The sequence below is a fragment of the Staurois parvus genome, unplaced genomic scaffold (assembly GCF_062004578.1).
Source record: "Staurois parvus isolate SC_StPar_1 unplaced genomic scaffold, SC_StPar_1.0 ptg000088l, whole genome shotgun sequence".
Classification (NCBI taxonomy): Eukaryota; Metazoa; Chordata; class Amphibia; order Anura; family Ranidae; genus Staurois; species Staurois parvus.
Window position 1 is genome coordinate 2,814,175 of NW_028317884.1, and position 16,965 is coordinate 2,831,139.

Here is a 16,965-nt window from a genome sequence, read left to right on the forward strand (position 1 = left end):
GGCCATAGTGTGGGGAAAGATAGGGATTAGTAGGGTGGCCCTAGTGTGGGGAAAGATAGGGATTAGTTGGGTGGCCTAGTGTGGGTAAAGATAGGGATTAGTTGAGTGGCCCTAGTGTGGGGAAAGATAGGGATTAGTTGAGTGGCCATAGTGCATAGTGTGGGGAAGGATAGGGATTAGTTGGGTGGCCCTAGTGTGGGGAAAGATAGGGATTAGTTGGGTGGCCCTAGTGTGGGGAAAGATAGGGATTAGTTGGGTGGCCATAGTGTGGGGAAAGATAGGGACTAGTTGGGTGGCCCCAGTGTGGGGAAAGATAGGGACTAGTTGGGTGGCCATAGTGTGGGGAAAGATAGGGGTTATAGTTGGGAAGATCCAACTAGTGCAGTTAATTGTTCTCATTGGCTAAATGATCAGTGACAATGGTCATCTGACTGTGACAGCGTGAAGTGTAAGGCCTCATTCACACAGGCGCTGGGGCTCATTGTCCATGAAACGGTCAAACACACCTGCAAGCCTGTGTCCGCACAGCCGCTATGTCTCCATACACTTACACTGGCTGCATGCAGCGTCTGGTGGGCTACAGACCTCAACGCCAATGTGAATCAGGGTTAATTGGAGCCAATTTCGAACTTGGGCTTTTTTTTGCTCCAAAACTGCTTCCCTCCCTGTAGAGGTCTATGGGAATGCAAGCTTAAAGCAGGTCAAATGCAGATCAGCTGCGGGTTTAATGCACCTGCTATCAATTCTAAATGATCTCAGAAGGATCTCAAACTGATCTCAAGATTACACTGCATTAGCCCATCAAATCCCATAACCCTAAATGCCATTGCTGGGTCACAGGCTGGATTCTTAAAAATTCTTTAATTTAATTGAATGCCTAAAAGTATATACTTCCACCATAGCTGCTTGGTCTTTGTATAATAATGTCTGTATGTTAGAAGGTACAGTATTCCTGTAGAATAGCAGCCTTACAGCCAAGGATTGCGTGCTCCTGTACACCCCAATCTGTGTCTCCTTTCCTAACCTCTAACTGGTATAGTTCACATTTGTCACATCACTTACCCCTGGGGACAATAACTGGGGGGGCTGGACTCAATGTGTGTTTGTCTCACCCACTCTTTCTCCTTTTCTCTCTCTCTCCCTCTCTCTCTTTTGCTGAGCTTATCCGTTCACCTCTGACCTCTGACTTCCTCATGCTACTGTCCTTCCTCTATCAGTCAGGACCAAGTGTCCCTCTCACCCTCAAACCCTCTCCTTGTCCTGAGGGATGCCTGTATCTCTGTAGCATTTCTATAGAACACACAGCACTGACATTACAGAAAATGTTGTTTAAGGTGGAACACTGGCCAAATCTTTTATTGTTTGCTGTGATTGGAAAGAATAGGAAAGGGTTGGAACCTCTGTTAGATTCTGTTAGTGTTCCTGGGTGAATCCCTTTACTTCCTGTTGTGTCACTGGTAAAGACAAGTGAGGACATTATTTCCAATAGATACAATTAGAGAATTAAATCCTGCTTTATTAGTCAAATGGGACAGGGTAGGGCAACAAGTTGTGAGAAATCTTCCCAATGGGTCTTAAAGTGTCTCTAAACCCACAACAGTAAAATTAGTCTGTATATACAGTAAAATATGCTTGTTATACTCATTGTGGAACCTAAGAAGTTAATCCTCCACACTGTGTAAAAAGGATGTTCGATCCTGTCTTCTTAGATCCTCCCCTTCTTTTACTGTCCCCAATCCATCTGCTGATAGTACAGAGCCCTAGGTGGTTTTTGCACATGCTCAGTTTGGTGTGTATTGCTAGAGTTTTTTTCTTTTTCGGAGGGGGGGGGGGGATGCATGTGATCAGCATAGGGCCAAACAGCACTGTCAAGACAGAGGGTCAGGGGTCATGCAGCCTCTTAGGACAGTCAGTGAAGAATAAAAACTCCTCTTATAAGTTTTAACCAGTGCTCGGTTGGACACTGATAGAAGTCACAAGACTGCTATATACAGCTCCTGAGAAAAGGTATTTAGCAGTTTATATATACTAAAATAATTGCACTTCCATGTTCTGTGTACTGTGAGCGACCAGATATAGTGAATGCAAGGTGCTGTAACACTTTAAGCAGCAATAAAACTCTGGCCTGAATAACACCAAAAAAACAAGGTTTTGGTTTTGAGTTCCACTTTAAATAATTTTGTGCCAAAAACACTGTGAGTTACATTTTGAATATCCTTTTATGTATGTAAATTCATATGCAATGCATTATCTATTTTATATTACACATAATCAACTTAAAGCATAATAACGTAAGGAATGAGTTGTATTAAAGTAGATAGAAAACAATATCATGGTCTATACATATCCCAATAACCTGTTGCAAGGATAGGATCATAGACACAAGGGCAACAAAGAGCACAGACTGTGTTATTGAGAGATAGATTGAGACTCACTGTATTTGTTATAATGACAGTAACCTTTTCTCTTGGCCAGCCATATAGCATCTCATTTTTAGAATGGCCAAGTCCCCACCACAACCATTCCCAACGTGTCAGCGCTCAAAGAGCTGCAAAGCAATGTATGAAGACTTATTTATATATAATGCGTAGACTTCCTTTACTACCTTGCCAGCCCTCCCATTCCTACAACTTAGTTTAATTTAATGCCATTATCAGCTGAAGCTCTACACACATTATAAGTGATTGATTGTGACACGTCCCCTTCTTGTCTGTGAGTATTTTTCCTACTAGGCCGAATGTTTTCTCTAAATTGAAGACAAAAAATGTATTCCCATCACGTCAAAATGTGCACACCTAGAAATCAGGGGACATTTATTCATTCAAGTAATAAATGCATTTACAAGATATAATCAGTTTTCTCAGGTCCAATAAAAACAATATTGATCTTTATTCAGCTTTTGTGTTCTTCACTGTACAAGTTTACAGTGTTTTCTCTATTACCTTTTCCCCTTACCTTTAAAAGCCAAGCAAAGCTTAAGAAACCAGCAAGATAGACCCCAGACTGTAAAAAGCTTCAAGGCAAGGTTATTCTGATTAGTAGTGAAATGGCTCCCCAGCAGCCCAAAATCCAAGGTGCAGACTGCAGTAAAGAACTGCTGCACTTTGTATGAAAGCAGTGGTCTCTCTGCAGTGGTCCAACACACTCTCCTACATAATCACTAGAGATGAGCGAATTATTCAAAAATTCGATTCGGCTGATTCGCCGAATTTGCGGAATAAATTCGATTCAATGCGAATTTATTCGCTGCGAATTTAACTTATTAAAAGGGTTTCTAGGCTTCAGAGAGCCTTTATATTAGTGCAGAACACTGTACCTTTAATTTAAATGCCCTTGGAGTCTGCTGGGGAAGAGAAATAATACTGTCAGTCAGTATGACATGCAGATGAGTGCCGTCGATCTTAGAATCACCGCACACTTCACTCATTTGGGCAGTCACGGGGCACGACGAAGAAGATGAAGAAGAAGATGAAGAAGAAGAAGATGAAGAAGAAGAAGAAGAAGATGAAGATGAAGAAGAAGAAGAAGATGAAGAAGATGATGAAGATGATGATGAAGAAGATGATGAAGAAGATGATGAAGAAGATGATGAAGATGATGATGAAGAAGAAGATGAAGAAGAAGAAGATGAGGATGAAGAAGAAGAAGAAGATGAGGATGAAGAAGAAGAAGAAGATGAGGATGAAGAAGAAGATGAGGAAGAAGATGAGGAAGAGGATGAAGAAGAAGAAGAAGAGGATGAAGAAGAAGAAGAAGAGGATGAAGAAGAGGATGAGGATGAAGAAGAAGAGGATGAGGATGAAAATAAGAAGAATTCCAGTACAGCAAAAAGTGTATCTGCAGAGAGCTCCGCTATTTCTGACAGTTCTCTGACAGTTCCTTCACATTTACAGCGGTTGAAACATTGTATCTATTTGTTTCCGAATAAAAACATCTGTATCCTAAATGGAAACAAATAGATACAATGTTTCAACCGCTGTAAATGTGAAGGAACTGTCAGAGAACTGTCAGAAATAGCGGAGCTCTCTGCAGGGACACTTTTTGCCGGCTGTAGAAGGGATGAAAATCGGCCGATCGGGAAAAATTCGATTCGTGCATCCGAAGTTTGCTAATTTTCGGATTCGACGCGAATCGAATTTTTCCTAATATTCAAAACGAATTCCACTTCGCCAAGTTCGATTCGCTCATCTCTAATAATCACATCCAGCTCATGCTTCCTGCTGATTGGAGAGCACTAGTTGTGACCAGGGGCGGACTGACCATTGGGGAACTCGGGCACTGCCCGAGGGCCCGGGGTCAGTAGGGGGCCCCATGAGATGTCCCTGGTACCTTTCATAGGCTTTTTTGGGTGTGATTTGAGTGTGGGCGAGGATACAGGGGCCCCATGATCCCTTATTGCCCGGGGGCCCCATGAGTTGTCAGTCTGCCCCTGGTTGTGACTCATCAGGAGCGGAGTCAATCCACTGCACAGAGACCACTATTCTCATACGGAGCACAGCAGCCCTTTCCTGCAGACCATCTTCCTGTGCTTTGGATTTTGGGCAGCCCCAGGTAGCTGTTTCCCTGCTAATCACAATAAGAACCTTACATTCATGTTTTACAGTCTGTGAAATGTATCCTGCTGCTTTCCTCTTTAATTGGGCTTTAAGGCCAAGCTTTATAGAGCATGGTGGGGAACAGGCATGCTGCTAAATTGACTGCATTCTATGTCGGGTTCAATGAGGGTATGACTTTAATGCTAATCAACGACTGCAGAAACTATATTGTAAGTAACACCAATAGCAGATTTTACAGATTATCTTTTTTGTTAACCTATCCTTAAAGTAGAGCTGAAATAAGGCCAGTATGCTGAGTTAAAACCCATATGTTATCAGTTTGCTCAATATTATTATTATTATAATACAGGATTTATATAGCGCCAACAGTTTGCTCAGCGCTTTACAATATAACTGGAGACAATACAGTTCAATACAAGAGGGATAGGAGGGCCCTGCTCCTTGGAGCTTACAATCTGGGAGGCAATAAGCAATAACTGAGTATGGAAGCTTCCAGCTTCACCAGGCCATAAGACACTGATAGGTATGCGAATGAGCCGATCCATCTGCTCAAGGGATGCACAGGCTGTATCCACCGCAGTTTTTTTTAAAACACCTATTTACTGAGTTGGGATGACAAGATAGTTTTACACTGATGTAATGACAAAATCTTGACAAACACAAAGGTATTTAACATCAGAGAAAGGCTCCAATGACATGCCATATGGTAAATGTCCTCTGAGGTTTATCTGTGCACATTACTGTCTTTTCATTACCTCTGCAGAGGGATAGTTAGCGGAACGGAGGTCTCCCTATTCTAAGTCTCTGTGTTTTTGTGTGCATGTGCACGAGTGTTGTGATTTGTGACTGTAGATTGTGGTGTTGTGCTTCGTATAGTTATGGTAGACACCCTGTATTGTATTGTAGTAATCACTGCTTTCTTTTACACACTGTTATTGATTAGCTCTGGTGAGCTCTCACATTGAAATGTGTAAGTAACATTTATGTCAGGTGACATGGTAGATTTTCTCTTGCAGCAGCCCCTTTTGCCTTGTCTCTTCTGGGGGTCTCATCTTTCTAAAAGCAGCAGACAGGGTGTGACACGTGGCAGGGTGTCTGTCACTGCTGACGGCTCAAACAGCTGGGTAAGCAAGTGGTGACAAGGGGCCTCGCAGCCTGCACATTCAGCAGCTCACACTCTATATAGGGCCGTGTCCCTAATATATCTCACTGTAAGTAGGAACCCAGAGCTTAGCCCTCTCAGTTTTACAACATAAACAAAGCTGGCGTAATTTTGGTTAATTGTGTCTGGTGTAAATAAAAAAATGAAATACACGACTGACTTTAAAGAGGTTTTCTGCAATAAGATAAAATTGGAGCCCTGCTTCCAACACTTTTGTACAGCTTCAGTGTCACAACCTTACTTAATGTTAGCAGGATTGAAATCCTTTTCACCTGCAGCATTTGAGAGAGTGTCAGGACGTGCATCCACTTCTGTAGTCGTAAGGCTACAATGGACTTGGGCTGCAGCACCCTGAACCCACTCGAGGGCATTTTGTTACTCTGCATGTTATTCCTGTACATCAGAAAGCTTCCAGTGACCTTTCCAGTAGGTTGAGGTCAACAGAAATCTCAGCATGCACAGGAATAGCATACAGAGGCCCCAGATGCACATACAGGTGAAACTCGAAAAATTAGAATATCGTGCAAAAGTTCATTTGTTTCAGTAATGCAACTTAAAAGGTGAAACTAATATATGAGATAGACTCATTACATGCAAAGCAAGATAGTTCAAGCCGTAATTTGTCATAATTGTGATGATTATGGCTTACAGCTCATGAAAACCCCAAATCCACAATCTCAGAAAATTAGAATATTACATGCAATTAATAAAACAAGGATTGTACATAGAACAATATCGGACCTCTGAAAAGTATAAGAATGCATATGTACTCAGTACTTGGTTTGGGCCCCTTTTGCAGCAATTACTGCCTCAATGTGGTGTAGCATGGAAGCCATCAGCCTGTGGCACTGCTGAGGTGTTATGGAAGACCAGGATGCTTCAATAGCGGCCTTCAGCTCTTCTGCATTGTTCGGTCTCATGTCTCTCATCTTTCTCTTGGCAATGCCCCATAGAGAAGTTCAGGTCAGGCGAGTTTGCTGGCCAATCAAGCACAGTAATTCCACGGTCATTGAACCAGGTTTCGGTGCTTTTGGCAGTGTGGGCAGGTGCCAAGTCCTGCTGGAAAATGAAGTCAGCATCCCCATAAAGCTCATCTGCAGAAGGAAGCATGGAGTGCTCCAAAATCTCCTGGTAGACTGCTGCATTGACCCTGGACTTAATGAAGCACAGTGGACCAACACCAGCAGATGACATGGCTCCCCAAATCAATACAGACTGTGGAAACTGGACTTCAAGCATCTTGCAGTGTGTGCCTCTCCATTCTTCCTCCATACTCGGGGTCCTTGGTTTCCAAATGAGATGCAAAAGTTGCTCTCATCAGAAAAGAGGACTTTGGACCACTGAGCAACAGACCAGGTCTGTTTTTCTTTAGCCTAGGTAAGACGCTTCTGACGTTATTTGTTGTTCAGGAGCGGCTTGACAAGAGGAATACGACATATGAAGCACATGTCCAGGATCCGTCTGTGTGTGGTGGCTCTTGATGCACTGACTCCAGCCTCAGTCCACTCCTTGTGAAAGTCCCCAACCGTTTTGAATGGCCTTTTCCTGACAATCCTCTCTAGGCTGTGGTCATCCCTACTGCTTGTGCACCTTTTTCTTCCACACTTTTTCCTTCCACATAACTTTTTATTAATGTTCTTTGATACAGCACTTTGGGAACATCTAACTTCTTTTGCAATTACCTTTTGAGGCTTTCCCTCCTTATGAAGGGTGTCAATGATGGTTTTCTGCACAACTGTCAGGTCAGCAGTCTTTCCCATATTTGTGATTCCTACTGAACCAGACTGAGAGACCATTTAAAGGCTCAGGAACCCTTTGCAGGTGTTATGGCTTAATTAGCTGATTAGAGTGGGACACTTTGAGCCTAGAATATTGCACCTTTTCACAATATTCTAATTTTCTGAGATTGTGGATTTGGGGTTTTCATGAGCTGTAAGCCATAATCATCACAACTATGACAAATCACGGCTTGAACTATCTTGCTTTGCATGTAATGAGTCTATCTCGTATATTAGTTTCACCTTTTAAGTTGCATTACTGAAATAAATGAACTTTTGCACTATATTCTAATTTTTCAAGTTTCACCTCTATGAAAAGTAAGAGCATTGTGACATCACCACTCTGCACTCGTGATGACATCATTGGCTCCAGTCTTCCTGTGACTGTGCTTACTGTCTGATGAACATTACATCTATGTGTTGGATGTTAAAAGTCTGTAAATAAGTATGAGAGTCAGATTGTTGCGTATTAAGACAGTAAAGCGGAGTCCAAGGCAGGTGTCCAATTTTCATTTGTCCCAGAAGACCCCTTTAAGGTGCAATGTGACCTATACACAGTAAGGGCCAGGGTTAATGGGCTTTGGCCTTGTGTTGGCACCATCAGTTTAACATGCTTCTGAGATCATTCAGAATTCATTGACAGGTGCACTTGACCTGCAGTTAACCTCCTTCTGAGTCCCATTTGACCTGCTTCAAGCAGGCTTTGCAATCTCATAGATTTTTATATGTGAATTCAAAACCTGCTTAAAATGAGCAAAAGCCCATCAACTCAGGTACTTTAGAGCACACAAATGCATGCAAACTAAAAATGGCTGCTGAGACAATGGCTTTGTGCATAGAAAGTGAACGTAGTTACAGGATAGCCTTTAGCAGCCAGTCATATCAGCTCTATCTTCATGTGTAGAGAATGAGGTAAAGCTTTTGAAAAGTTACTATAGTGATGCATCTTTATACCTTTTCTTTTTCAGTTTTCATTCATGGGGCCCAGCGTAGATTACATTAGATTTTTTTTTTCTTCAATCACTGAAATACTATAAATTCATCAGAAGTCTTATACCTTGTCTATTGTCTTATTCAGAATCCTGCTGTCTTAGCAAACATGACCCCTCCACTTGCCATAATGGCACCCAAGCAAATTAATGCTGAAGTGCATAACATTGTACATTATAAGGAGGAAATAAACAATGAAGAGAAGGGGCTCACTAGAATTCCCTATTTTTTAGTTTCAAAATATTTACCGTAGTATGTGGGATTTATTGCATTGGGTTGACTGGAAAGCAGCAGCTTCACATTAAATTGTGTTATTGGCAGATGTGGGAAATGATTGCATCTACTACTTTTTGGAGTGAGTGGCTGTGACACCCCCTTCCCCACCCTCCCCTCCCACAGGTCACCCCTTGACGCAAGATGAGCTGCTTTCCCCGGCCTCTCTCAACTACTCCCTACCCTCCCCATTGCGCATGGATCAGTACTGGAGTGAAGCGTCCATTTTGGATGGAGTCCCCATGGCGACCGCGGAGCCCGATGGGGTGTTGGACCTACCCGACCTGCCACTATGGGCCTCAGGCCTGTCCCCTTCCCTTGTGGCTCCTGAGGACTCATCCCTGGATTGCAGCAAGGCTGAGGATGAGTGGGATGCCCCGCCGCGTCCATCTTCGGGCTCCCCTGAACTGGATGAGGAGGAGACTGAAGCTGGAGGTCAGAGGTTAAAGATGACGGTGTGAGAAAGTGAGAGAGATTCAGCATATGGAAAATCATTTCTAAACACCTTGTTCATTTATTGCAGGACCAGAACGGGTCCAGGCACGGATAACAGAGACACCCACCACATGCAGAGTGACAGGAAGTAGTGTAGAAAGGTAAGTCATGGCTCAGTGCCATATAACCATACACAAGGATGCACTATTCCATTATGGGAACAGAGCCAAAGGTTTAATTTCTCAGCCTGAAAATTGAATCTGATTGGCTACCACCACTCCTATTGTCTCTTGTATAAGTTAGTCCCTTTGTATTTAAAGTACAAGTGCTGATTCACATATGTGCGGTGTAGCTTGACAGCTCCGGTTTCAGTGCAAATTGAAAAGCAGACGTTGAGCTGTTCAGGTCAGGGTTTGAAGAGAGAAAACCAGCCTGAAAATGTGTTCACAAATTCATGACATGTGCGATTCAGAAGCGGTTCCCATAGAAGTCAATGAGTCTGTAATCTGCACCTGAACTGGACCGCACTGCTCTGAAATTGGAGAGGACTCTTTTTCAGTCCGCACTGAATCCACACTGTCAGTGCACCAGGCCTATGTGAACAGCACCCAGGGGCGGACTGACCATTTAGGCACTCGGGCACTGCCCGAGGGCCCAAGGTCAGTAGGGGGCCCCATGAGATGCCCCTGGTAGCTTTCATAGGCTTTTTTGAGTGTGGGCAAGGACACAGGGGCCCCATGATTTCTCATGAGTTGTCAATCCGCCCCTGACAGCACCATAAGAAGCAATGTTATTTCACATGTCATGAGGATTGGATGCGGATCAAACCACAACCAATCTGCATATATGTGAACCGGCACTAACTAAGGATTCCTATTTGACAATCTAAACAAATACCATCTCCAGTTACTATGTGATGCACAAGCCTCATAAAGTAAACAAGAAGCTTCTTTAATTTTTACTTGTAGGACTTTGCTGAAGGAGAAAACTGAAACTACAGATGGACCATGCACATGTCTTTTTTATAATGGGAGGTCATAATTCCAAACACTAAACACATTCTAAGGCGAAAGAGAGTGAGAAGCGTTCTACTTCCAACTCTACCATATAGTTAGGGGCATTATACATGGACTGATACTGCATATTGAGGCACATAATGCATTCATGAATCTTTGAATTGTAAGAAGGCTGTTGTTGTCAAGTGAGTGGAGGCTTATTTAGGGGACTACTTTGTGGAAGGTTTTCCAAGTATGAGTTTAACTTTTATTTATTTTAAAGTAAACTTGTCAACCATTTTTAACTTTCAAAAAGTCCAATCTACCTTACAGTGATATTAAAGGATCATTTGTTTTATTCATTAACATAACAAACATGTCATATATACCTGCACTGTGCGATGGTTGTGCACAGAGCAGCCTCGATCCTCCTTTTTTGGGTCCCCCTCCAGCGTACTTGGCTTCCCCCGCCGAGTGCCCCCATAGGAAGCTTCTTCCTATGGGGGCACTTGTGCAGGCTCGCTCCCGAGCCAAACTGTTTGCGTCTGTTCATACATAGAGCCCGTCACAGATTTTGACTGACAGCAGCAGGAACCAATGGCTCCCACTGCTCTCAGCCAAGCCCATTAGAGCAAGGAGAAGATCTGCTGCAGTGTGCACAGCCCTGGATTGAGATCGGATTGAGTATTTAAGGGGGTTGTGGGGGAGCTGTACGTAAAAGATTACAATGTGAAGAATCCATTAAGGTAAGAACTTGTTACCTTTACAACCACTATAAAAAAAAAAAAGTCCCAGCTGTTGGAAAACATCGAAAATGCCTGCTATAGACCTTTGTAGCCAGCAGGGTGATGTACCCTTCTGAACTGTTTTCACTTTGTTATTAGAGGCCTGATGTTCCTTACTTTAGTGGTAAGGAAACTGCCAACTGCCCAACTGCCATTCCAAGCCTGTCAGTGACATGTGGTCTTGCTTATCTGTGTCTGTGTCCTGGCTGCCTCTGGTAAACCTATTATAAACCAATAGTAAAATATACCCAAATGCCAGAAACCAAGTGACCATCACCCTGAGTGACCATCTACCTACTAAATCTAGCCACCGTTCTTTTTTTTTAATAAGAATGCATCATTATTCACTTTAAAATCCTTGATATTAGTCTGTAGTAGTCACATCTATAGGATTTTGTAGTGTTTACATTGATTTAATTAATAAAACTGCAAAAATGCCAGACTTCTCTCCACTACAACAAATCAGCCCCAGCAGGTCCACTTAGCTGCAAGTGACTATGAAGCCTTGCTAGTGAAAAAGGTCTTAGAAAGTAATGGCTATTTTTTTCAGATGTTTTTAAGTTGTATAGTGTTCTCTGTTAGATTCAGTCTTGCAGGTGATATTAAGGGTAAGCTGAAAGGAATACTAGAGCTGCCATTGACTGCTTGTTGTCTATGACCTCAATACTTTCTAACTCACAGGCCCAGAGTAAGTAGGCAGCAAGTAAAGTCAGAACTTCTGATCTACATCGGTAACTCGGAAAGTACTAAAGCTGTTGGATGAAAATGACAGCCAGGCAGTAATCATTTTCAAAAGCGGAGGTCAATGTATTTCCTTCATGACAGGTTTCCTTTAAGCAGATATCCTTCCCATCTGTAGGATCCTGGACTGGACTTCTGATGCCCCTGCACCCTCTTCTCCACGTAGATCTCCTCATCATGATAATGGTGCACCAGTAGCATATGAGGAGCTCCACCCAACTTTAAAAAGCAGCACGATGATCCGGGTAGAACACAGCACTGTGTACAGTTCAAGACGACAAGGAGGGGTAAGTGCTCTGATGGTGTGTCCTCACCGCTTTACCTCTTACCTGTAAAGAGCATATATTTGGTTAGCGACAACCCAAAAAACACATAAACACAAATGTCATTAAATGCATACATACAAGGTCTCCTGTCAATGCTTTGTATGATCCAATGTGTAGTCATAAAACATGACAGATCACCTCCAAGCATCACGTATCTCTTGTGGTTATCATTCTCTGCTGATCACAGAGGTAAGCTAGCACCTCGCATTGCCTACAGAGATCAACCAGCATGCACTGAATTGTAGGAATGCATGTGGGTGAAAACAATTTCTTGAGGGTATGATCTATTCCTGCTGGAACAGTTAGAAGTCCTTGTGTATGGGACTCTTAAGATGGTGTGGGTTTCAGTCTCCCAGTGACTTTCAGAACAGCTTTGAGGTTACTCTTCCCTTTTCTACCACCTTTTTACTTTCCAGCCAGAGTATTAAGTGTCCCTCCGCCTTCCCTTTAGCTCTAATTTCAGCCCCTCCTCATCAAACAGCTGACACAGAGCCTGAAATCTTCCCAGGAGCTGACATACGGGGCTTCCCTCGGCCCCCCGCACCTCAACATCTGCTGATTTTAGGGCTGACATTTGGAATCCACTTGGACAAACTGCTGATCAGTAGGATTTATGTTTGTGGGTCCTCTTATTGGGATCAATAGATACTTAGGGCAAGAGGGGAATGCTATTTTTATCCTTCGCTTACAGTAGCAAATCACTGGCGTCCAGTTGCATCCGTATTATTCTTTGATGTTATCTCTATTATTATAGGTTCATGGTACAGGGAAGAGTGAAGAATATGAGAGGGGCAGACTGGGCAGACACGCCAACATCACAGTTGTTTAGTTAGGGGGATAAGGAATTCAGCAATATTTGATTGGTTGAGAAAGAAAGGGCTATCCTTAGCAGGTGAGAAGATTGTATAGAATGTGGGGTTTTCTGACAGAGCTAGGGGTCTGCATAGTCCTGATTGGCTTTTTTGTGGTGAGCTGTCAGAATGTGGTGCACATTGTACGAGGAGCAGCAAAGTTTGTACTAAAGCGAATGCACACAGAACTGGACCGGGAACTAGGGGAAGGAGGAGTGGAGGACGACGAAGAGACACTGACCACCAAGGTTGTGCGCCGGAGAGTGATCGTCAAGGTAAACGGGCTGATCAGCTTTCATATCTTTTATTACTGTCACTTCATCTTCTGTTTCAATGTAGGGAACTAAAACATGAATTTATAGGATGTAGTGCCCGTTGTAAACACCCTATTTATATAATAGGACTTTTCTCTGTATATCAGTGTATATGATGCAGTGTCCAGTGTATAGATTCCATTTATATAATAGGATTTTCCTTCTCTGAATATCAATGCAGTGTGCGGTGTATAGATCTCATTTATATAATAGGACTTTTTCCGCTCTGTATATCAGTGTATAGGACGCAGTGTATAGATCTCATTTATATAATAGGACTTTTTCCCTCTGTATATCAGTGTATAGGACGCAGTGTGCAGTGTATAGATCTCATTTATATAATAGGACTTTTTCCCTCTGTATATCAGTGTATAGGACGCAGTGTATAGATCTCATTTATATAATAGGACTTTTCTCCTCTACTATATATCAGTGTATAGGACACAGTGTGCGGTGTATAGATCCCATTTATATAATAGGACTTTTTCCCCTCTGTACATCAGTGTATAGGATGCAGTGTGCGGTGTATAGATTTCATTTATATAATAGGACTTTTCTCCTCTATATATCAGTGTATAGGACGCAGTGTGCGGTGTATAGATCCCATTTATATAATAGGATTTTCCTCCTCTGAATATTAATGCAGTGTGTGGTGTATAGATCTCATTTATATAATAGGACTTTTCCCCTCTGTATATCAGTGTATAGGATGCAGTGTGTGGTGTATAGATCTCATTTATATAATAGGACTTTTCTCCTCTGTATATCAGTGTATAGGACGCAGTGTGCGGTGTATAGATCCCATTTATATAATAGGACTTTTTCCCTCTGTATATCAGTGTATAGGACACATTGTATGGATCTCATTTATATAGGACTTTTCTCCTCTATATATCAGTGTATAGGACACAGTGTGCGGTGTATAGATCTCATTTATATAATAGGACTTTTCCCCGCTGTATATCAGTGTATAGGGCGCAGTGTGCGGTGTATAGATCTCATTTATATATGAGGACTTTTCTACTCTATATATAGACTGATATACAGACATACCATAGAATGAAGATAATGTACGAAAACTGTTTGTTATGTAACTGTAAGATAACTGTTGCTTCTAACAAGAGCATGTTTTGCTTCTTGGAAGCCAAAGCTGTGATCTGAGTGTATTTTTGTTGTATTTAATCTAAAATTAGTAGGCTGCCCACTAGAGGGAGCTCTTAGAGGTTCAATTAACCCCTTCGTGCCTAAGGGTAAAACAAATCTTAACGCCTAAATACAATTTAGCAACTTTGACATGTGTTAAAACCGTACATATCATCACAACCAGGGACGTATTTACAACAAGGCACTTGCCTAGGGTGCCATTTTTCAGGGGGGCAGCACCTCCCTCCAGAAGAAGGGTTGGAAGAAGGAACACCATGGGAACTAGGTGGGATCTGAGAGAGGCTGTGGGCTGCTTGATGGTGTATGTAGAGCCCAGCTCTCGTTCCCGGGGATGTCTGGAGTTGTGAAGATGAGCTTCTTTTTCTCTATTGCCTGAGGGTGGGTGGGGAGGGTTAGTGGAAGGCTCTCCCAGGTGGGGGGCAGGGGTGTTGTTGGTCAATGTCAGGCTCTATCCACAGGAGGGGGAAAGGGGGTGGTGTTGGTTCATGTCTGTGGGGGCAGACAAACTTTGTGTTGCCTAGGGCAGCACAAAACCTAAATACACCACTGATCACAACTGCTTTGTGCAACCAGGTGGATTATACCTTGTTTTTTTTTTTCAGGACAAATTGGGCTTTCATTTGGTGGTAAATGGTAATGGATATCTCCTGATTTTTTTTTTTTATACCAAAGTAAAACTGGCCCAAAATAGAAAAAAAAAAAACAATTTTTTAATGTAGCTGCGTATTTTTTGCTACTACCATAGCCTACCACCAAAGAACAACCCAAAATAATCTCTCCTGCTCCTGACGATCGCAGCAATACCACATGTGTGTATGTTAGTTGTTGTTTGTACCCGTAGTACAGCCCAGAATCAATAGTGCGCAATTTATTTTTTTTGTCATCATGCCACTAACTGATACTGATACTAATTTAAAAATTAAAAGAAAACCCCTGATCAAAAAGAAAAACTGACCTTTGACACTTGATCCTGACCTTGACCCAAACACTAACCCTGGCACAGGCCTAGATCAAACCTTGATCTAGATATTTTTGTTTATTTTTTTATTTTTATTTATTTTTTACACACACTTTTTTTCTCTCTGAAAGAACAAAGAGAGACACAATGTATCTCTCTCCATTCAGAGAGAGAAAAAAGAGAGAAAACAAGGGGGGTGGGCTTCACAGTGACTGATCACTGTGAAAGCCAATCAGAGGCTATCACAGCGATCAGGTGACCTGGAATCGGGAGTTCGGGTCCCGATCGTTAGAATGGGACCCGGGCTCTCAGTGACACAGCCCTGCAGCGCACTCCCAGAAGAAAGACAGGTATGCAAATTAGCGGCCCCACGGAAAAAAGCCCAGTTCTGTGAGGTCATTAATTTGCGTGCGGTCGACATCAAGGGAATAAACTATTCTGTCTGCTAACAATTGTTGAGATAGGATATCAGCCACACAGGGAGTGCCTTGTTTTCAGGTAGTCAGCCAACTAATAAAATTGCACAGTGAAATACACTGCTCAAAAAAATTAAAGGAACACTTTTTAATCAGAGTATAGCATCAAGTCAGTTAAACTTCTGGGATATTGATCTGGTCAGTTAAGTAGCAGAGGGGGTTGTTAATCAGTTTCAGTTCATTTGGTGTTAATGAAATTAACAACAGGTGCACTAGATGGACAACAATGAGACAACCCCCAAAACAGGAAAGGTTATACATGTGGAGGCCACTGCCTTTTTGTTCCCTACTCATCGTTTCTGACTGTTTTTCACTAGTTTTGCATTTGGCTAGGGTCAGTGTCAGTACTGGTAGCATGAGGCGATACCTGGACCCTACAGAGGTTACATAGGCAGTCCAACTCCTCCAGGATGGCACATTAATAGGTGCCATTACCAGAAGGTTTGCTGTGTCTCTCAGCACAGTCTCAAGAGCGTGGTGGAGATTTCAGGAGACAGGCAGTTACTCTGGGAGAGCTGGACAGGGCCGTAGAAGGTCCTTAACCCATCAGCAGGACCAGTATCTACAAAATTACCTCCAGCAGGCCATTGGTGTGAATGTCTCTGACCAAACAATCAGAAACAGACTTCATGAGGGCCCAACGTCCTCTAGTGGGCGCTGTGTTCACTGCCCAGCACCATAGAGCTTGATTGGCATTTGCCATTGAACACCAGAATTGGCAGGTCCGCCACTGGCGCCCTGTGCTTTTCACAGATGAGAGCAGGTTCACCCTGAGCACATGTGACAGACGGGAAAGGGCCTGGAGAACATTATGCTGCCTGTAACATCGTTCATCATGACCGTTTTGGTGGTGGGTCAGTGATGGTCTGGGGAGGCATATCCATGGAGGGACACACTGACCTCTACAGGCTAGACAATGGCACCCTGACTGCCATTAGGTATCGGGATTAAATCCTTGGGCCCATTGTCAGTACCTACACTGGTGCAGTGGGTCCTGGGTTTCTCCTGGTGTACGACAATGCCTGGCCACATGTGGCAAATGTATGCAGGCAGTTCCTGAAGGATGAAGGAATTGATACCATTGAATGGCCCCCATGCTCACCTGACCTAAATCCAATAGAACACCTCTGGGATATCATGTTTCTGTTCATCTGATGCTGC

The 16,965-nt window shown here is 42.9% G+C and overlaps 1 protein-coding gene and 1 long non-coding RNA gene across 11 annotated transcripts in view; one reads left to right on the forward strand and one right to left on the reverse strand.

Moving 5' to 3' along the window:
* Window positions 1-16,965, forward strand: part of ANK1 (ankyrin 1) — a 371,616-nt gene that overhangs the window by 331,940 nt on the left and 22,711 nt on the right. For 8 of the 10 annotated variants that reach the window (XR_016311732.1, XM_089670260.1, XM_089670265.1 and 5 more), the window contains 3 exons: window positions 8,886-9,194; window positions 9,283-9,355; window positions 11,834-12,002. Coding sequence is in view for 9 of the 10 variants with exons in the window: in XM_089670260.1 (XP_089526386.1) it covers window positions 8,886-9,194; window positions 9,283-9,355; window positions 11,834-12,002 (551 nt within the window). In the remaining variant the exon portion in view is untranslated. Of the gene's footprint in view, window positions 1-8,885; window positions 9,195-9,282; window positions 9,356-11,833; window positions 12,003-12,520; window positions 13,168-16,965 lie in introns of those variants that run through there. The other 2 variants (XM_089670268.1, XM_089670269.1) reach the window with 2 other exon arrangements.
* Window positions 10,526-12,414, reverse strand: LOC149468380 (uncharacterized). The gene is made up of 2 exons (XR_016311733.1): window positions 12,120-12,414; window positions 10,526-12,044 (listed from the first exon to the last, which is right to left on the reverse strand). It is a non-coding gene; the product is annotated as an uncharacterized LOC149468380 (long non-coding RNA).